We start from the raw sequence: 21157 nt of genomic DNA, 5'->3' as shown, positions 1-21157 counted from the left end.
CACAACACAGCAACCCCTCACAGTTACTCTAGTTGGCTCGCACTAATGAGCCCTGCTGCAAAGTATTGCATCAAAAATTGTAATTACACGCCCCTGTTAAACAGGGGCAGAAAAATTGGGCCTTAGCCACTGGTGGCGGTGCCCAGAACCAAACATTTTCTTACAGGCTATCTGCATGATTATTGAGGAGGAAAAGGATAGTCACTCAGCATAACAGGATAGTCACTTAGCATCAGCATAGGCAGCCTTGAAGGGATCTGACATTTAAAAAAAAATATTCGGTTACATTAGCATCAGGTGTTTGGTAAATGGTGGTGATCCAAGCCTGATTCATTTTTATGAAGGTCAGTTGATCGACTGAGTCATTGGAGAGGCACACCCTGTGATCGGTTACAAAGCCTCTAGCAGCACTGAATGTGCGTTCCGAAAGAATGCTGGATGCAGGACAGGCCAGTAGCTCAATTGCATACTGTGCAAGCTCTGGCCAGTGATCCATCCTCAAGACCCAGTAAGCCAGAGGATTTTCAGTGGGAAAGGTGTCCAAGTCTGATCTTGCCCCTAGGTATTCCTGCACCATGTAAAACAGACGCTGGCGATGATTGCTGGAACCAGTCATTCCTTGGGGCTGCGGACTAAAAAATTGTCTGAACACATCCGGTCAGACGGCCACCCTCTCCACCTCTCCTTCTGTGACTGACTGAAGCCTCAGCAACACATTGTCCAGGACCAGGATTTTGTAACCTCCCAGTCTCTGGGAACGCGTTGCACAGACCTTTCTGCAAGGCCTCCCGAAGATGTTTCATCTTCTGCTCCCTCTGCGCTGGCAAGATAAGGTCCACAACCTTACCCTTGCAACGTGGATCAAGGAGGGTTGTCAGCCGCAGGCTTTGCAGGATCAGGGAGGCCATACAGTCTAGATTTGCTGAGGCATTCGGTGCAGAGTCCTCTGGGTCACTGAGGACGACAGGATCAGCAGCCACCTTGTCCCATCCACGTACAAGTCCATGTTTTTTTTTTGGGACTGTAATTTATCCCTTGAAGACTGCTGCTGATGCTAGGCTTTACCTCCATGTTGACACAATCCTCCTCCGCGTCCTCTTCCTGTGTGATAGGCAGGCAAGCAGGAACACTGTCTGGATAAAGGGGGCCTTGATAGGTAAGGAAGTCCTCTTCTTCCTCCCTCTGTTCTGCCTCAAGGGCCCTGTCCATTATTCCACGCAGCTTGTGCTCCAACAGGTGGATAAGAGGGACAGTGTCACTGTTGCATGCACTGTCACTGTTCACCATCCTCGTGGCCTCCTCAAATGGTGACAGGACAGTGCATGCATCGTTGATCATGGCCCACTGGCATGGGGAAAAAATCCCAAGCTCCCCTGACCCTGTCCCGATGCCATATTGACACACTCATTGATGGCCCTCTGCTGCGTGTGCATCCGCTGCAGCATGGCCAACGTAGAGTTCCACCTGGTGGGCATGTCACAGATTAGGTGGTTCTTGGGCAGGTTATATTCCTTTTGGAGGTCTGTCAGCCGAGCACTGGCATTATATGACCGTCGAAAATGCACACAGATTTTCCTGGCCTGCTTCAGGACATCCTGTAAGCCCAGGTACCTGCCCAAAAACCGCTGCACCACCAAGTTAAGGATATGAGCAAAACAGGGCACATGGGTCAGTTGTCCCTGTTGCAGGGCGGAGAGGAGGTTGATGCCATTGTCGCTAACCACCATTTCTGGCTTAAGCTGGCGTGGCATCAACCACCTCTGAGCCTGCCCCTGCAGAGCTGAAAGAACCTGTGCCCCAGTGTGGCCCCTGTCCCCCAAGCACACCAGCTCAAGCACTGCATGGCATCTCTTTGCCTGCGTACCTGCGTAGCCCCTTGAACGCCTACAGAGCACCGCTGGTTCCGAGGACACATCAACACAGGAAGAGGCCACAGAGGAAGAAGAACAGGAGGTGTGGAGGAGAGAGGTGTGTCACAACCAGTAGTAGCATTATGGAGGCGTGGTGGCGGATCAACCTCCAACACTACTGTACCTTGTCCTGCATTCTTCCCAGCTGCCAGAAGAGTCACCCAATGCGCCGTGAAAGATAGGTAACGTCCCTGTCCATGCCTGCTGGACCATGAGTCAACGATAATATGCACCTTACCACTGACCGCCCTGTCCAGCCTTCCGTGAGAAAAAGTGGCATTTGGGAACTTGCCACTGAGGTACCACACATTCCACAAATTCACAGAAGGGGGCAGAATCTACCAACTGAAAAGGCAGCAGTTGAAGTGCTAGCAATTTAGCTAAGCTAGCATTCAACCGCTGGGCATGTTGATGACTAGGAGAGAACTTCTTTCAGCGCTGCAGCAGCTGGGGCAGGGAAATTTGCCTGGTGCAATCTGATATCGGTGTACCTATAGTAGATTGCCCGCAAGTACCTAATTTTACACCTTCAGGCCTATCAGTGCAGAGAGGACTGAGGGTATAGTGGGGTTGGAGATCCCAGCTGATAAGGAGCAAGGAAAGGTCCGCTTTGTTATTTGGTGTGGGTCTTTGAGGTACGCTTGCCAACGAACTGCATGGCAGGTCGACATATGTCTGGTCAAGCATGTGGTGCCCAAGCGAGTGATGTTTTGGCCATGTTGCAAATAGCAGCGGTGCGATCTGATGCACTCGTCTCAAAAAAGGCCCACACCAAATATTTTTTGGAATAACGCGGAGAGACAGCTGCACCCTGCACATGCGGAGCTCTGCGTTGTAATGCAGTCGGTGTGCTGCCCTTAAGCTGGCCCCTGGAGGGCATCCTTCCTCATTGGAGATGTGCTTCCTCCTTCTCCTCCTCCTCCTCTCTCCTATCAGGCACCCACGTGGAGTCAGTGACCTCAACATCCCGTCCCTCCTCATCACTGTAGAAAACCTGGCAGTATGCTGCAGCTGGGGGAACATGACTGCCAGATTGCTGTCCTTCTTGGGCACCCCCTCTCTCTCGGCTCACGTTACTGCCTTCCTCTAGCTGTGTACCATCATCGGAGCCTTCAAAACGCTGCGCATCCTCTTGCAGCATGTACCCAACACTGTGGTCAAACAGTTCAGGGGACACCTCAGGAGGACATGGTGGGGCTAGGGAAGGAGTGACTGATGCCATTGAGCAGAGGGAAGAGGCCGCATTGGCAGCTGCTTTGCCAGACAAAGTACCCTGAGCCTGGGTGAGAGAGGATAAGGACGGCTTGGTCATCCACTCTACCAAGTCTTCGGCATGTTGCGTCTCAACACGGCCAGCTGTTGAAAAAAAGGACGAGCATGTCCCACGGCCACGTGCTGATGAGGATGCACCATGTCCATGACCAGCACTATTGAGTTTAGACGCAGAGCCTGCTTGCCCTCTTTTATCGGCTCGTGACTCTCTGTCTCTCCTTGTTGTCCTTCCAGACATACTAATGGCCTGCAGGGAGATGTAGCTAAACAAATACTGACAATACTTGCTGTTCCCCGCCTGTGGTATTAATATGAGAACACCAGCAAATCTATTGACGTAGCTTTAGGTGCACACTGTGCAGAGGACACATTTCACCAGGTGAAAATACTTGCAGATCCCCTGCCTGTGGTATTATTATGAGCAGATCCCTGCTTGTGGTATTAATATGAGAACACCAGCAAATCTATTGACATAGCTTTAGGTGCACACTGTGCAGAGGACACAGTACACCACGTGAAAATACTTCCAGATCCCCTGCCTGTGGTATTAATATGAGCAGATCCCTGCTTGTGGTATTAATATGAGAACACCAGCAAATCTATTGACGTATCTTTAGGTGCACACTGTGCAGAGGACACAGTACACCATGTGAAAATACTTGCAGATCCCCTGCCTGTGGTATTAATATGAGAACACCAGAAAATGTATTCATGTAGCTTTATGTGCACACTGTGCAGAGGACACAATACACCAAGTAAGAATACTTGCTGATCAGCCACTTCCTGTGGTATTAATATGAGAACAACAGTAATTGTATTCACGTAGCTTTAGGTGCACACTGTGCAGAGGACACAGACAGTACACCAAGTGAAAATACTGCAGCTAGCACAATCACCTGCCTGCCTGTCAGTATATTAGGAAGAGCGGATTTAGCTAAACTCAATACAGTGTATAAATATATATACAACACCTGGGATGCATATATATCCTATACACACTGTAACTCTAACTGACTAGCCTGCCTACCTGCCTGCTCTATCTAACTAAAAAAATGACACACTCTCTCTCTCTTAACCACCGCAACACACTACACAAGGCTGCCAGGGAGGCAGCCTTATATAGTGTGGGGCGTGTACTAAACCCCCTGAGCCATAATTGGCCAAAGCGACCCTGGCTTTGGCCAATTATGGCTCTTTGTTTTTTGCGCGCTGTGATTGGCCAAGCATGCGGGTCATAGTGCATGCTTTGCCAATCATCAGCCAGCAATGCACTGCGATGCTGCAGTGAATTATGGGCCGTGACACGCCCCTCGAATTTGGCGCGAACGGCCCATAACGTTTGTAATTCGACAAATGGTCAAACTTACGATGTTCGAGTCGAACATGAGTTCGACTCGAACACGAAGCTCATCCCTATACAGCACCCAAATTCGAGAGCACATCTAGGAATGTGTGCGATGGGAATATGAAGTATGACCTATGCATAACATACTCTAGAGCCCTGCACTTTGTACATAGCACACTCCAGATCCCACCTTCCTGTACATAACACACTCCAGAACCCTGCACTTTGTATCTAGCACTCTCCTAAACTTTGTACCCTATTAAACTCCTCCAACTGTTCAGAGTTTGGCCACACCCACGTTTGCCATGGTGCTTGTAGCACGCTGCTTGTCACTTCCTACCTTAAGTGTCGCTCATTCTGAAGTTCAAAAGTTGTGAGGTATGGTTTATGTGTTACATACATTACTGGTACTCATGTCTTTTTTCATGCTTCTTAAGTGCCTTATAATTGACTATCGCAACTAACCATTGCTTGTATTGTAACTTCTCAGTAAAGACAAATTAATACGTAAAGTAATTGAACATTTCCCACATTTGCACTGGGACATTTTTTTTAACAACAATGGGTTGTGATGGTCTCAGTTTAGAGAAAATGGCACATATAAATGTATGGATTTATAATAGAAATTGTTTCTCATGATTTATGACTGTGAACAAAGGCATTTTTTTTCCACCTGCATATGATGGGCACAGTTGGCTGCATATGATGAAGCACAATGGCTGCATATGATGGGCACAGTGGCTGCATGTGTTGGGCAGCCAACTGTGCCCAGCAAATGCAGCCACTGTGCCCATCGACACAGTGGCTGCATTTTCTGGGCACAGTTGGCTGCATATTATGGCGCACAGTTGGCTGCATATTATGGTCACTGTTGACTGCATATGATGGGACACAGTGGCTGCATATGATGGGCACATTTGGCTGCATATGATGGGAACAGTGGCTGCATGTGCTGGGCACAGTGGCTGCATTTGATTGGCACAGTTGGCTGAATATGATGGGCACAATTGGCTGCATATGATGGGCACAGTGGCTGTTATGATGGGCACAGCTGGCTGCATATGATGGGCAAAGTGAAGCTGCATTTGATGTTTTTGTTTCAGTATTTTTCAGAATTATTCAGTTCGTTTGCACCCCCCACCCCCAAAAAAAAACTTTTGGGCACCAGCTGCCACTGCTTACAGTACTAAACGAATGACCAGAAGATGGCCAATGGTTATCTTTTATAACATGTTGGATGTTAGTGCTATCAATGCCTACATTATCTGGATGTCCCTAAAACCAGATTGGAATGCAAGTAAATCACACAAAATTAAGGTTTATCTTGCATATCTTGGGAAAGCACTGACTGGAGTATCCTATGCCCTACAGCTATATATCAGAATGTCATGTTTCTCTCAATTGACAATTTATTTATAATTTTTTTCATTATCTGTGAATTTTTGTGCAAAATAATATATGAAATACTCCTCATAGTGCTCAAAATATGGAGAATACACTTTATTATCACCAGATGAGTAAGCATTTCTTAGTATTTCATGGTTAATCAATATTTTACTACCTAAAATTAAAATCAAAATTCATAATTACCCTGTTTCATAATAAAAATATTTATACCAAAACTTTTATTCATTATATGTACCAAAATGTATTCATTATATGTACCAAACTATAGTACAGGGTCTTCCAACGCACAGTGCATTGGAAGCACTAATTGGTTGAAGCAATGAAAGCTTTACCCAATCAGGGCACAGAGCACTGTCTTTAACAGCTCTGGTGAACGGAGTGAATCACAACTGCAGCTAGCAAGGATTTCAATGCACTTCCTTATGTGAGAATTTAGTATTGGACCCCAGGCGTCACTCCAGGCAACAGGATTTTGGGGGTTCTCTACATCATGTCTCTCTTACACAAAGAAAGGCGTTGATCTACTAAGGTTCGACGCATTACAACATGCGATCAGAGCTTAGTGTTTAAAATTATAACATACACTTGAAGATTCCAATGCACTTCTATATGCAAGTGATTATTAGTACGGGACCCCAGGCGTCACTCCACGCAAACAGGAGTTTGGGGTTCTCTACATCATACCACTTAAACATATAGAAATGCATTAGGCCACTAAGGGAGTTGGTATGAAAATACCATCAACCCTTAGCATAGAAAAGTTAGAGCGAATATGTTCAGCAAGTTAGGGCAAGGCCCATAAACAAATGGCACTTATGTCAAGCACGTAGTAAATAGGAGTTGTAGAGACAACTAATAGTTGCATGTAAGAGGCATATATAGCTTAGGTAATTTTGAGAGTAGATGTCCCTTTATTATGTTCCTCAGCAAACAGCCAAAGACATAACAGTGAGGCCTCGTACACACGACACGCGGACCAGTTTCCGCGGACATGTCCAACCATGTGTAGGGCCTAGCGGACATTTTTCCGGCCTAGCGGACAGGTTTCCAGCGGACAAAAGTTTCTTAGCATTCTAAGAAACTTGTCCGGTGGAAACCGGTCCGTCGGACATTTCCGATGGTTAGTACACCTAACCATCGGACCGAAATCCCCTGCATGCGTCAAAGTGATTCGACGCATGCGTGGAAGCATTGAACTTCCTGGTTCGCGCACGTCGCCGCGTCATCGTCGCCGCCACGTCGCCGCCACGTCACCGCGTTTTCTGTCCGCGGGGAATTTGGTCTAATGGTGTGTACACACATCAGACCAAAACCTCCCAGCAGACATGTCCGATGAAAACGGTCCGCGGACCGTTTTCATCGGACATGTCTGGTCGTGTGTACAAGGCCTTAGTCCCAAGCATTATATTAATAGCTACAAGCCATAATAAATACACGCAATTGTTTAAGGTGGAATATATATAGTACTACAGTAAACAATTGCTACTTATCCGTTTGCAGGGCTTGAGTATAGCGTCAAGGGATTCCATAGTGTAGGGTATCGGCAAGGAAGGTCTTGAAGGTTGTCCCCAGCAATGGCAATGTGAAGTAGCCAAGGTAACAGCAGAAATGCTGGAGTTGCAGCTTGGTAAAGTTTTGCAGCATGGGGAGCGATGGCACCATTGATTGTAGCGTGGCCGAGCTACGGCTGACAAAAATAGGACGGTGTGCAGTCAGCACACCGTTCTGTTTATAGCATCCAGGCAGCTGCAGTGCATAAGCACTAATTCAAAGGAAAGCGCCGTTAGTTGAGGCGCACTTCCGTGTTCCACGGTGGAACGCACGCGGCGCCGCGCGATGATGTCATTGCGTGGCCGTCGCATGCGCTCCACGCCGGAAAGCATTTTGATGGCGCAGGAAGCGCCTGTTACACTGTCAGAGCCATGATTGGAGTAATGATGATTTTATTCAATCATGGATCATTGCTTTTAGTCTCATCCCACACTATAAAAAAATCTCACCATAGAGGCCATTTGCAGTTTGATATTGGCGTAGAGAGAGATAGAACAGGACTCTATTCGGTGAAACAAGTGAATTTGTGTGCTATATTGTGCTATTGTGATTCTATTGTCAGTAGGGTTGAGCGAACCCGAACTGTAAAGTTCGGGTTCGGTATGGACTTTGTTTTTTTTGTACCCAGACCCGAACCCAGACAATTTGCTCGGTTCGGGTTCGGGTCCGGTGTTCGGCAATATAATGGCAGGCTGCAGGGCAGCCAATCACCATTTGTTTTACTCCTGTGACTAAGAAGCCATCACAGCCATGCCTACTAATGGCATGGCTGTGATTGGCCAGTGCAGCATGTGACCCAGCATGTGACCCAGACTCTATATAAGCTAGAGGGACATAGCACAGCTCGTCAATCTGCTTTAGATAGGGTAGGGAAAGGCTGCTGCTGATCTGATCTGAGGAGGAGAATTAGATAGGAGTCAGACTGTCCTGCTACAGAAATCATATTACACCAGCGCTGCATATGTTCCTGTGAGATACTCTGCATTAGATACTTTAGGGAAAGGTTCCTAAATGTTCTTAGAGGGACAGAAATATATAGGAGTCAGTCCTGCTTCAGAAATCATATTACACCAGCACTGCATATGTTCCTGTGAGAAACTCTGCATATTGCACCAGCACTGCATATGTTCCTGTGAGATACTATGCATTAGATACTTTAGGGAAAGGTTACAGATTGTTCTTATAGGGAGAGAAATATATAGGAGTCAGTCCTGCTTAGGGCTGTACGATTCTGGTCAAAATGAGAATCACGATTCTTTTGCTTAGACTAAAGATCACGATTCTCTCACGATTCTCAAAAAATTTATGCCAGAACCCCCCCCCCAAAAAAAATAAAAAAAAATAAACCTGTGATTTATCTGAAAATATGAATATATAAAAAAAGAGACCAGTGATATGTCTATAATGTTAGAGATCATATAACTCCTATGAAAAAAGCAGAATCAAACTTTGATTCTGCTTTTTTTATAGGAGTTATATGGTCTTTAACATTATAGACATATCACTGGTCTCTTTTTTTATATACATCAGAAGCAGTACTGCCAGCAACCATTGGGTGGCGCATGGATACACACAGTTGTACAGAACTGTGAGAAGGATTAATACATCAGAAGCAGCACCGCCGGCAACCACTGGGTGGTGCATGGATACAAACTACTGTTGTACAGAACTGTGAGACTTGAAGCTCAGGCATCTATCCAGTGGCGCTGTTATGTACTGGAACGTACCTTGTAGCCAGAGCCTAGTGTGCAGGAGGAGGCCTCTCTTACAGCCCCGGCTCTGGAGCTGCTGGAGTTGGGACAGCAAGCTCGGGAGCGCGGCGAGGTAGGAGTGCCTGGTGATGATAGCAGCCCGGCACCAGTGGTGGTCCTTCGGGACGGTGGTTGTAGGAGACAGCGTCTCTGGAGCTGGCACAGGCACTGGATAGCAGGAGCTGGTGAAGCAAAACCGGGTTAGCAGATAATCAGGTGGGTTAGGCAAGCGTAGTCAGATTCAGGCACAGGGTCTGGTAACGATGGGCAGGAGAGCAGAGCGGAGTCAGAGCAAGCCAGGGGTTGGAGTGGAGAGGGTCGGATGGTCAGACGGAGCCGGGTCGGTTTGAGGTAACAGGTTACAACAGGTCACAAGTTTCACAGATACAATGCTGCAGATCAGACAGCAAAATGTCACTGCAGCTGCTTGCTTTTTAAAGGCTGAGTGGCGCCAATCGCGCATTAACGTGCACGCGCGCGTTCCCGCCATCGTGCACGTGCGCGTGTAGTAGGCGCATGCGCGCGCATACGAGCGCGTACATTTGGCGCACAGATGCGCGCATTTGGCTCATATCCGTGTGCATGTGGGACGCGCCTGCGCACATGAATAGGCGATTGGTGCTGATTCTGACCATCAGTAAGTGTGCGCATGCGTGCACGCCGGAGCCTATTGGCAGGTCCCTGACAGGCGCAGGCTGCTGACATCGGTTTTGATATTGGCGCCATTTGCGTTCCACGCTGGTTACGTGGAACCAGTGGTGAAAACAGAAGAATCGTGGGTGGGGTGAATCGAAATCGCAATTCTCTCTGCTTCACAAATCAAATTGCAGCAGCACTACATATGTTCCTGTGAGATACTCTGCATTAGATACTTTAGGGAAAGGTTCCAGATTGTTCTTATAGGGAGAGAAATATATAGGAGTTAGTTCTGCTTCACAAATCAAATTGCAGCAGCACTGCATATATTCCTGTGAGATACTCTGCATATTGCACCAGCACTGCATATGTTCCTGTGAGATACTCTGCATATTGCACCAACACTGCATATGTTCCTGTGAGATACTCTGCATATTGCACCAGCACTGCATATGTTCCTGTGAGATACTCTGCATTAGATACTTTAGGGAAAGGTTTCAGATTGTTCTTATAGGGAGAGACTTTGAAGTTCGGCCGAACCCGTTGAACCTGAACATCCAGGTGTCCGCTCAACTCTAATTGTCAGTGTAGAATATCAGTTTAGTGGGAATCTAGTGACAGTTCATTTAGCTAGGCTCCTAGTATTTGTGTATACACCTCTCATGCCTCGTACACATGATCAGTTTTCCTGACGGGAAAACTGCGCAAAAAACGCCGGACAAAAAAAGAATACCAGTTCTCTTTTTTCCCGCCGGGAAAACTTGTGGACTTTTACCCAACGTTCTTTGGCAGTTTTCTTATGGGAAAATTGCGATGGAGCATACACACGGCCGGAATTCCCGGCCACAGCTCCATCGCAGTTTTCCTGTCGGGAAAACTAGCCGTGTGTAGGGGAAAGACTGAACCAAGCAGGTTCTCGGCTTTCCCCTCGTGTTTTCCAACGGGAAAAGTTCCCGTGGGAAATCTTGTACGTGTGTACGAGGCATCAGTGTTATATGAGTGCATAATATTTTCTCCTTATGTTTTGTTTTCGAATTGTCCATTCATTCTCCCGAGGATTAGACGTTACAGCTGTGATTATCACTGCTGACACCATTATTACACTCTGTCCTTTGCTCACTGCTGTCTATTGCTTCCTCTGACGCCCTCCTTGGCGTTTTGAATGCTTTCAGTGCAAAGAAGGGAGTCTTATAGATCCCTCCATAAAGAGTACCTGTCACATACCATTGCTGTCACAGGGATGTTTACATTCCTTGTGACAGCAATAAATTGCAAAACTCACCAATTCATTCTCTAGGGCCTCTGCTTTAAAAAAATATATAATGTTTGGGGGTTCTATCTAATTTTCTAGAAAAAAAAACACGGATTTTCGCATGTAAACAAAAAGTACCAGAAAAGGCCTGGTCTTCAAGTGGTTAAACTCGGACTATGAAAAACACCCATTATATGCTGCAGAGAAGGCATTCTCACAAAGCCATTTAATCATGTATTTTGTGTAGAGTAAAATATACCTGCTTGATTCAACCTGCAGCTGTCCCTCCCATTTTTTCTGTGTTCCCACTGCAGGTTGAGATTGTATAGACTGGATGGCGTCCTCTAAGGAGCATGCTCAATTTCACTTCCATTCTAAGCTCTTCATTTCCTAATTTTTCTTATCTGTGCTGTCCAGTCCATCTTTCCCTGCAGATGCCAAAGAACAGGGAAAGATCATGTGACCACACAACAGCACCGCAGTAATAAAGTAGAGGATTAAAAAACAAAACAAAAAGAAAAATAATACAGTGTCATGATATGTATGAGTTATGTGAATGATTTATAGAAATGAACACTTCTCTGTTTAGTATCACTTTAATGCAAACCTGCATTCAGTTATGTCTCATATATCTACTACGTGAAGCTTAACTTTAAATAATTGAAATAGACATGTCTGAGTGGATAAAAGTGCCACTTTTATGAATTTCATGAGTTTCTTTTACAAAATGTTTGCATACAGTTTCTTATTTACTGACATCTGACTACCCTGTTATTGATTGGCAGATGAAAAGTTCCTTGAAAACCACAGCTTGGCAAAAAGTGCTCAAGAGAAGGTCAACTCTGCTCTTATGGAATACACAATGTGCCACTATCCTCACTGTACAGACAAGTATCGCCTTCTTCTCCTGAGACTAGCTGAAATCCGATCTATCAGCATGCAAGCAGAAGAATACCTCTACCACAAGCACCTTAGTGGAGAAGTTCCTTGCAACAATTTATTAATTGAAATGCTCCATGCTAAACGAGCCTAAACGGACTTGTACAGAAATGACTTTATGATTTAGCCTTCAAGACTTTGCTGAACTTAAACCAGAGACTCTGCAGGGAGTGAGATCATTTTTATTATAGCTGCCTGCCCAGAAAAAAAAATCTTCAGTGATTTATTTAATCTATAGTATTGGAAAGTTTCAGATTTATTTTACTATAATTGTGGATCTTCACTGAGTGGTATTATATGTAATAACTTTTTAATATGCCATAATTGCTTTGGTGTTTTGTTCATGACAATCGAAATGCTTTTTAACATTATGTGAAAAAAAAAACTGAATTTGTGGGTAATCTATATGTATGTTTATTTGAAATAGTCTTGCGATACATTTTGTTCATTTGAAAACTGTTCCAAAATGATGCCTTATTTGTTTGATCAGTTATGATAAGGTTGTAAAGTCTATTTGTCAATGTCAGTTTGTATCAGCAAATTAACTTTAAAGCACCTAACATGAAGGGTTTAAAATAAAGACAGCTACTGTGTTATTCTCTAAAGTATGATTCTTACATTTTATTGCAATGAAAATAGATAGTATAACCATACAGGTTAAGGTGAGAAGGGACTAAAGAAATTAAAAAGGTCTCCAACCAAACCAGTATGTAAAATCAGCATGTAACACTAAAAAGCCTTCTTAGAACACAAGGTACAGTATTTACATACGTCTTAATCCATTACATATTAAAAAATATTAATTAGTGCTCATTTCAGGACAGTGGGCAATCATACTTTTACAGCTGTGCAGTAGTTACATAGTTAATGAGGTCGAATAAAGCCACCACGCCATCCATCTAAATGTACCGTATATACTCGAGTATAAGCCGACCCGAATATAAGCTGAGGCACCTAATTTTACCACAAACAAATGGGAAAACATATTGACTCAAGTATAAGCCTAGGGTGTCCATCTACATGCCTCACTGTGCCTCACTGTGCCTCACTTTGCCTCACTGTGTCCATGTGCATGCCTCACTGTGTCCATGCCTCACTGTGCCCATGCCTCATTGTGTCCATGCCTCACTGTGCCCATGCCTCACTGTGTCCATGACTAGACTGACGTCTAACATGGGAGTCTATGAAAGGGGTTCCCGGTTTGAAAAATCGGTGCTTCCTTGCCGTAGGTTCCCCAGACATCTAACTTTGCACACTTATAGAGGAGAAATTGATCTACATGTGTGCCAAGTTTTTGACCGGCCGGTACTGGGTCCCCAAAGTCACAGGAGAAATTACCATTTAACATAGGAGTCTATAGAAGGGGTGCCCGGCTTTGAAAAATTGGTGCTCCCCGACCGTAGGTCCCCCAGACAACAAACTTGGGACTACATGTGTGCAAAATCTGGGAGATCAGGCACAAACAGGTGACTCAAGTATAAGCCAAGGGGGGCATTTTCAGCACAGAAAAATGTGCTGAAAAACTTGGCTTATACTTTAGTATATACAGTATGTGTGTGTGTGTATGTTGTGGATTCCCAAATCCCTGTATATGTCAGTGAACACAAGTGTAGCACCTGGTTACTTCAAAGTACCGGTTCTATTTAAATTTAGAGGGAGATCAGAGTGTAGTTAAACTCTGATCTGGTTAAAATATTCAAATTAGGTCTCTGTCTCAGCTTGCCTGTACTGTGGGCTCATTCTGTTGTGCTGGGGTGTTCTTCCCACCCCAGTGCAGTAGGTGGCAGCAGTGGAGTCAAGGTTTGGGTGCTCTTCCCCAGCAGCCAATCAGGAGGGTTGAGCCTCGCTGTGCATGCTGGGGGAGGGTATTTATGGGGCAGATGCCATTAGTTCAGGGTCTTCTTCTTCAAGTGCGGCATCCACCTTTAGGGTGTCTGCACCACGGCGCCCCGCCGTTATGGCCTACCTGGCTGGGGCGTGCGTGCCACGCGGAGTTCCTGGTTCCGGGACCATAGGCGTCCGGAACATTTGAGTCGTGGCAGGGAGCCCAGTGGTCGACTGGGTTCCCAATCCTGAAGATCCCAAGTGGTATATCTGTTTGGTGGGGAGTCCATATGAGGAGAGCCAATGAGAGGCTGGCAATCCAATAGGGTCTCGACAATCCACTGGGGATCTAGGTATCCGGACACTGGGAGGCTGGTCACCTGTCAGTCGGTACCTGAAAGAAATTAGAAGGAGATCCAGGCGTATATCCACTAAGGAGGTACATCTCCGTAACTACAATCAGGAGGGCCTGTGGCAGAGGTTTCTCACTGAATCCATTCTAGGAGGGTCTGTAGCAAAAACTTCTTCTCAAAGGATCGAGCGATACTCTGGCTGCCTGGTCAGTGAGAGAGGCCTGTCCAGGTACGCTATTCTCACTCAGGCAGGAGTGGCGCAAAGAAGGGTTACATGTGGGAGCAGGAATGTTTTCCTAATACTATGCCTGAATTTGCTATTCTTCTTCTTCCTTCAACTTTCCTTCTTCACCACAAGTTTATTGTTTTTACCCGGCTGGGTAATAAAGAGCACAGCAAGATACGCATGTTGCGGACATTCCTTTACTTCTGCTATATGCACCATGCACCCCTAAGAATTCGGAGAGCCACAAGGTAAATGTGCCACCCAAAACAAACCAGCAGCTCCTCCGGGGGTAGTGCTACACAAGAAATGCATTTTACATTTTTTTTGTTTACAAATAGTTTTTATTTGAAGAATGAGAAATCAATCGGTGAAATACCGAAAGGCACAGATGAGCAAATACAACAATTTGGTTTAAGCAGCATTGACAGAACATGTTAGAAACAATACATCCAATCTGAAAACCAAAGGGAAAACAATATAAAGTCCAGCCCAGGGCCCTGGGAGGAATCAAAAATTAAGAGCTCTGGAAGTATTCCATAGCAAAACCCGTACAACATATGTGGCCAAAGTGGAAAGGGAATAATGTAAAAAAAAGAAAAACACACATTTGAGAATAATAAAATAAAAATAAAGCAAGAAAAGAACAAGACACAAAGAATCAAATCATATTAAACTAAGTTCAGGGTCAGTTATACCTGTAGTCTATATAGAAACCATGGGTTCCATTTGGCGTCATAAATTGGGATTGTATCATGCAGGGTGTGAAATATTTTCTCTGAGAGCATCATCTGGTCTAATCGAGTAACTATAGGAGCGAAGGGGACTAATTGTTTTTTCCAATGAAGAGCAATAGCCCAATGAACCGCGATACAAATGGAGTGGATCAACCTAACCATATGCTTGGGGGTATCACTAATGTTCTGGAACAATAAGCAGTGTTTAAAGGTTAAGGCAACATGTTCCCCCGCCAGCTTATCAATCATTTCCAGAACTGCCGTCCAGGTGGGCAACAGTTTCTCACATTCCCAAAATAGGTGGATAAAGGAACCCTGTTGTGGGCAGCCCCTAAAGCAAGTCGAAGAAGCCTGCGGGAATATTTTGCTAAGTCGGAGTGGGGTGTAATACCATCTCATCAAGAGTTTAATTGCCGTTTCACTAACTGTCAGAGACTTAGTGCATTTGCGCATGTTTTGCCATCCTTTAACCCAGTCCAAGGCATCCTCTTCCAGATTCAGCTCCCGCTGCCAATCCCCCCTATACTTCACTAGATTAGATTCTGTTACTGACTCCAAGAATCTGTAAACCAATGAGATGAGGCCCTTCTGTCTAGGGGCTGAAGAACAAATATCTTCATAAAGGGAGGATAGGCCTGAATCCTGGAGGGGGTAATGTTGCTGGAAAAAATGTCTTATTTGCAGGAAATTATAAAATTCCCTCGTGGGTAATGGGTAGAGCGATTGTAGATGCGAGAACGTGACAAACTTTGCGTTTTCCAGGAATTTATTTAATTGAGTCAGACCACAATCCCTCCAAATGTCAAATGAGTCAGGGTAATTGAAGGCTGAGGGGAATCTAGGATCTCCAAGGAATGAAGCACCCTGGGGGGCCGCTGAGACCAGTCTAAATTTATCTTTATAGTCTAACCACAGTCTCAAACCCTCAGCCACAATGTTGTTCTTTAGGTGCAATCCTGGCCATGATTTACCAGAGGACCACAGTAGGGCGGGGAGAAAAAATGGGGAAATGGACTCTCTCTCAAATCTGACCCAAGGGACTCTAGAGTTAGCTATATTCCACTGAGCCTGCTGGGTAAACCTGCTGGACAGATAGTAGAGGAAAATCTGAGGGACCCCCAGACCACCCCGGGCCGCTGGACGGTACAGTACATCTCTGGAAAATCTCAGGGGTCTGTTTTGCCATATAAATTTATTCAGGTGTGACTGGAAATCTAACAGAAGGGACTTAGAGAGTCTAACAGGGAGAGAACGGAACAGGTAAAGGAGTTTGGGCAGGATTGTCATCTTTATGGCTGTGATCCTGCCCAGGAAGGAAATGTGTAACGGGGCCCAGAGCTTCAGAAGCCCTTTCAGCTTAGTAAACATCTTGGGGTAATTGGCCTGAAAGAGTCTGCGGTAGTCACCGGTCAGGTCAATGCCCAAATAAGAAAGGGAGTCTGCCGTCCAAGAGAACGAAAAACTCCGCCTCAGGTGATCTATCTCCACAGGGGAGAAACCCACCGGCAGAGCCACTGATTTTGCGACATTGACCGTAAGACCGGAAACCCGCGCAAAGGCAGCCAGAGTGGACAACAGAGGGGGCAAGGTGAGCAAGGGGTCAGTGACAAACATTAGGACGTCATCTGCATACATACAGAACTTGTACGTGGAGGAACTTTTGGTATATCCTCGTATATCCGGGTTATTTAAAATGGCAATGGCAAGGGGTTCAAGGGCTAGCACAAAGATAAGAGGGGAAAGCGGGCAACCCTGGCGTGTGCCCCTACCTAAGCTAAAAAACTCCGAGCTGCATCCTGGGATTCGGATGCGCGTTTTGGGATTCTGGTACAGTGCCTGAAAAGCATGAAAAAATTCACCTTGGAAGCCCATGCGGGGCAAGAGCGTGGATAGATAGTTCCAAGAGACACTATCAAAGGCCTTATGTATATCCAGGCCCAATAAGAAAAGTTTGCGGGAAAATAAGTTGGCATCCTGGATAATGTTTGTGGCTAAGCGGATATTATCAGTGATAAGCCTATGGGGGATAAAGCCCGACTGGTAGGGGGAGATAAGAGAGGAGATCACTCCTGCTAACCTATCAGCCATGATCCTAGAGAAGACTTTAAGGTCATTATTAATAATCGATATGGGCCTATAATTCTGGGGGAGAGCATGATTTTTATTGGGTTTAGGAATCAGGGACAAAAAAAACTGCGTGAAGTGCTGAAGTGGGAGGAGGTACGGCCTGGGCCTACATCCAGTCTGTAAACATGTGGAGGGCGCGTTTGCTGATTCAATTTCCTAGCAAACATGGAAGAGGCCATGTTGCTATGAAGCAGAAACCGCGCCCTCGACCATCTCAGAGACTTTTCAACCCTATCCGAGAGCAAAGTATCCAACTCTAGACGCTTCTGGTCTATAGCCTGCCTGGTGGAATCCAAATGCAAAGAATCTGCTCTCTTATAAAGAAGGTCTAACTCCGACGAGAGTGATAGAATTTTATGTCTATTCTGTTTGCTACGCGCCGAGGCAATTCCAATGAGCTTTCCTCGGATCACCGCCTTATGGGCTGCCCAGACCGTAGTAAACGGGGTTTCAGGGATGGCATTATGTGTGAAATATTCCAGTATGGCCCTCTCCACATCCGACTGAACCACTGCATCAGACAGGAGTGCTCTTCATTTAGGCGCCAGGAATAAGGGGCAGTGGGCAAACCAATTACGTTCATGGTAAAAGAAACTGCGTGGTGGTCCGACCAGACACAAGAGTGTATCGAGGAGGACGAGGAGTTGGCCAATAGAACTGGAGATGCGTAAATATAATCCAACCTAGCCGAGCTATTGTGAGGGTGGGAATAGAAGGTAAACTCTCTAACACCCACATTATGCGCCCTCCAGGTATCAACCAATTGGTGATCAAGAAGACATCTTGTCAAGGTCTTGGGAAAAGCCCTGGCATTGGCAGCGGTGGTACATCTGTCCAAGTTAGCATTGGCTACCATATTAAAATCCCCACCCACTATCATATGCGGGGACTGGTACTTGGACAGGGTGGCAAAAAAGGAGACAAAAAATGAAACCGGAGCATCATTAGGGGCATAGACACTGGCAATAGTCAATTCTTTGTTATTCACTAGACCCTTAATTATAACATATCTACTCTCTGAATCTCTAACAATCTGCTTAACCTCCATAGGAAACGTTGAGTGCAAGAGAATGGCAGTGCCCCTAGACTTAGAGGAGTGGAGAGAATAATAGGCTTGAGGAAATTGTCTGTGGAAAAATTTGGAATGGGAGGAGTGAGCAAAATGGGTCTCCTGGAGAAGAAGGACCTTGGCCCCCAAAGATTTATACATGCCAAAGGCCTTACGCCGCTTAACCGGGGAGTTAAATCCCTTCACGTTATGTGATATACACGTGACAGGCATGAGGAGGGTAAAAGGGAATTATAAATAGAAAGTTTAAACTAGAGATAATTGCCATTTGGGGGACTGACATAGAAGTACTACCCCCTAGGGGGGCCACCATAATCACAGACCCAACAACATAAAAATAGCGCCAGGGAACTTCAATCAGAGCATACTTTTGTGGAGCACATAGTTTAGCAATAAGACAGGTATTCAAGGTACAAGTAGGAAACAGCCGACCTGATAAAAAACATATTAAAACCAAAAGCCAAAAAAAAGGAAAATAAGACAAAATGCAACACCTAAGCATTGGATCAGGTAGATAAGAACACAACCTGACAATAAGAGAATCAAAACGAAGCGAGACAACCAGGTCTCGAACCCAGCAGGTCCAATAAAGTGTAGTGGAAAGGTTCTGTCACCAATACAGGGGAGCAAAGGTAGCTCAATGTAGCTGGGTGGGGAGGACATGACACGGCTCCGGGGGACCAACGCCAGGGGGGAGCCATGTAGAAGGATGGAGGATCATCAAAAAACAAGAAAGTAAATAAAAAAAAAATGGTAAAAGGTTCCATCGCCAAATGTAGCAGTCGCCAAAGAAGAGGTGTAGAGAGGCCCCATATGGGGCGACTGGTGTGGGCTAGTTGAGATTTCTGTCACCAGGGTCGTATCTGATCCTCCGTCTGTCTCTGCGAGGTGGAGGTGTTTGCCAAATCGGAGCAGGTCTAGGTGTAGAGGGGGGACGTCGGATCGCGGCAGCATCCAGGAGGCCCAACTTCACTAGGATTTCCTGACCCTCCAGCAGAGAAGTCGCGGTGTAAGTTGAACCGTTGTGGGGGATCGTCAACTTAAAGGGGAATCCCCATTTGTAACGAATTCTGGCAGATTGGAGAATCAACGTGACTTCCTTCAGGCCCCTGCGTCTGTCAAGGGTGGCTGGAGAGATGTCCGGATAGATCTGGATAACCTGGTCTTCCAACACAATACGTTGTTTCAAGCGCGCAGCCCTCAGGATTTCCTCCTTAACAAGGAAGTCCTTCATACAAAGGACTATATCCCTCGGGGGTTTGTCAGGGGGTGGTTTAGGCCTAAGAGCCCTGTGAATGCGGTCGCAGGTGAATGCCGCCGAGTCACAATTAGGGAGCAGGGACTTAAAGATCTTGATGGCCGTGGGAATAAGTTCCGTTTCTGATTCAGGGACACCCCGCAGGCGTAGGTTATGGCGCCTGTTACGATTGTCCAGGTCCTCGATTTGGGACTGCATTTGAATAAACGCTGAGGACAGTGAATCATATTCCCTGCTTAAGTCCCCATAAGCCAGCGCTAGCTCGTCGTGCTTGGTTTCCAGGAGATCAGTTCTTGAGCCGAGGGCCGCGATCTCCTGCGACAATGTGTGGGAAGTTTTGTGGAGTTCCGTTTGGAACTTAGAGGCTAACTTTTCGTACATAGACTCCAAGCTAGCGTCAAGATCTGCCTTGGATAATCCGGACTGGTACTCACGGTTCGTCTCCAAACCCCATGCAGGAGACGTACGCGGTGGTGAGGCTTGCAGCGGAGGGCACGGTAGGCCCGGATCTTCGGCGGCGCCATCTTGTGACATGCTGTCCTGCTCCCGTGCACGGAGGAGATAGTGTGTCAAAGTGTGCTGAGCCGGGCCCTGGGACTGTTTCTTCCTCTTCGGCGGCATGCACTACTGGGTTGCGGCTAGAAGGGTGTTAAAATTGGGGAGAAAAGTTGGTTTGTATGGCCCTCTAGCAGTGATCTGGGTCCCGAGTGGAGCGGAGCTACAGCCTCTGGCGTCCATCCCGATCAGCGCTGCGCATGCGCCCCCGCATTTTACATTTTTAATGAATCTATCTACACTCTCTGCTGACACCACTAACTGTGGAAGGGAGATAAAACTACTTCTTGTCCAACTTCATTGTGAGGTTACATTTCTTGTTCAGAAACTAGATGAAACAGTTTCTTCCCAATACTTTTTTGAACTAAGAGGAAAAGAGTTGTCAAAAAATAGCGTGGGGGGGTGGGGGGAATTCACTGCACCTGGGAACATGTACCAGTGCAAAACAACTTTTTAAAATTTCTATTTGGTGGGAGCAGTGATTTTTTATTTTTTTAAGCACTGACATTTACTAAGGATTAAATTAAGTTTGAATTTCCAGAAAATTGCATTTTCCTGTTGAATTCTAATTGAAAGATAATGCCACACAGACACATTTTTGTTAGAAGCTTAGAAGCTGACAATGAAATATAATTTACAGTCAATCTGACCCGTATTTTTTTTTTCCTTTGTAAGGCCTCATGCACACTGGTTTCCTTTAAATGTTGTTTATTCTAACAGGAAAAATGTGTGTTCTAAACTTACCTATGCTGCATTGTTTCAAACCAGGTTATGTGAGTTTAGCAGAACTTAAGAGAGTTTGAAGTTTGGGAGTTTATTTATTTAATTGTTTATTTATTTAATTTATTCTTGCCATTGATATAAATAAATGCTGAAGTGCTAAATGTGCCTATCATTTATGCGCATTTATAAACGTTTAACAGCATTTAACAGCACTCAGCATTTTTT

The 21157-nt window shown here is 45.7% G+C and overlaps 1 protein-coding gene across 1 annotated transcript in view; it reads left to right on the top strand.

Moving 5' to 3' along the window:
* The window catches only part of NR5A1 (nuclear receptor subfamily 5 group A member 1), a 365438-nt gene extending 352770 nt beyond the window's left edge, over window positions 1-12668 (top strand). Inside the window, exon 7 of the mRNA XM_040324867.1 lies at window positions 11910-12668. Within this exon, the coding sequence (XP_040180801.1) occupies window positions 11910-12157 (248 nt within the window). The 3' untranslated portion in view covers window positions 12158-12668. The remainder of the gene's footprint in view (window positions 1-11909) is intronic.
* The last annotated feature ends 8489 nt before the right edge of the window (window positions 12669-21157 follow it).

This window comes from Rana temporaria, chromosome 9 (genome assembly GCF_905171775.1).
Source record: "Rana temporaria chromosome 9, aRanTem1.1, whole genome shotgun sequence".
NCBI classification, from domain to species: Eukaryota; Metazoa; Chordata; class Amphibia; order Anura; family Ranidae; genus Rana; species Rana temporaria.
This window is presented reverse-complemented; position numbering and strand designations above follow the sequence as displayed.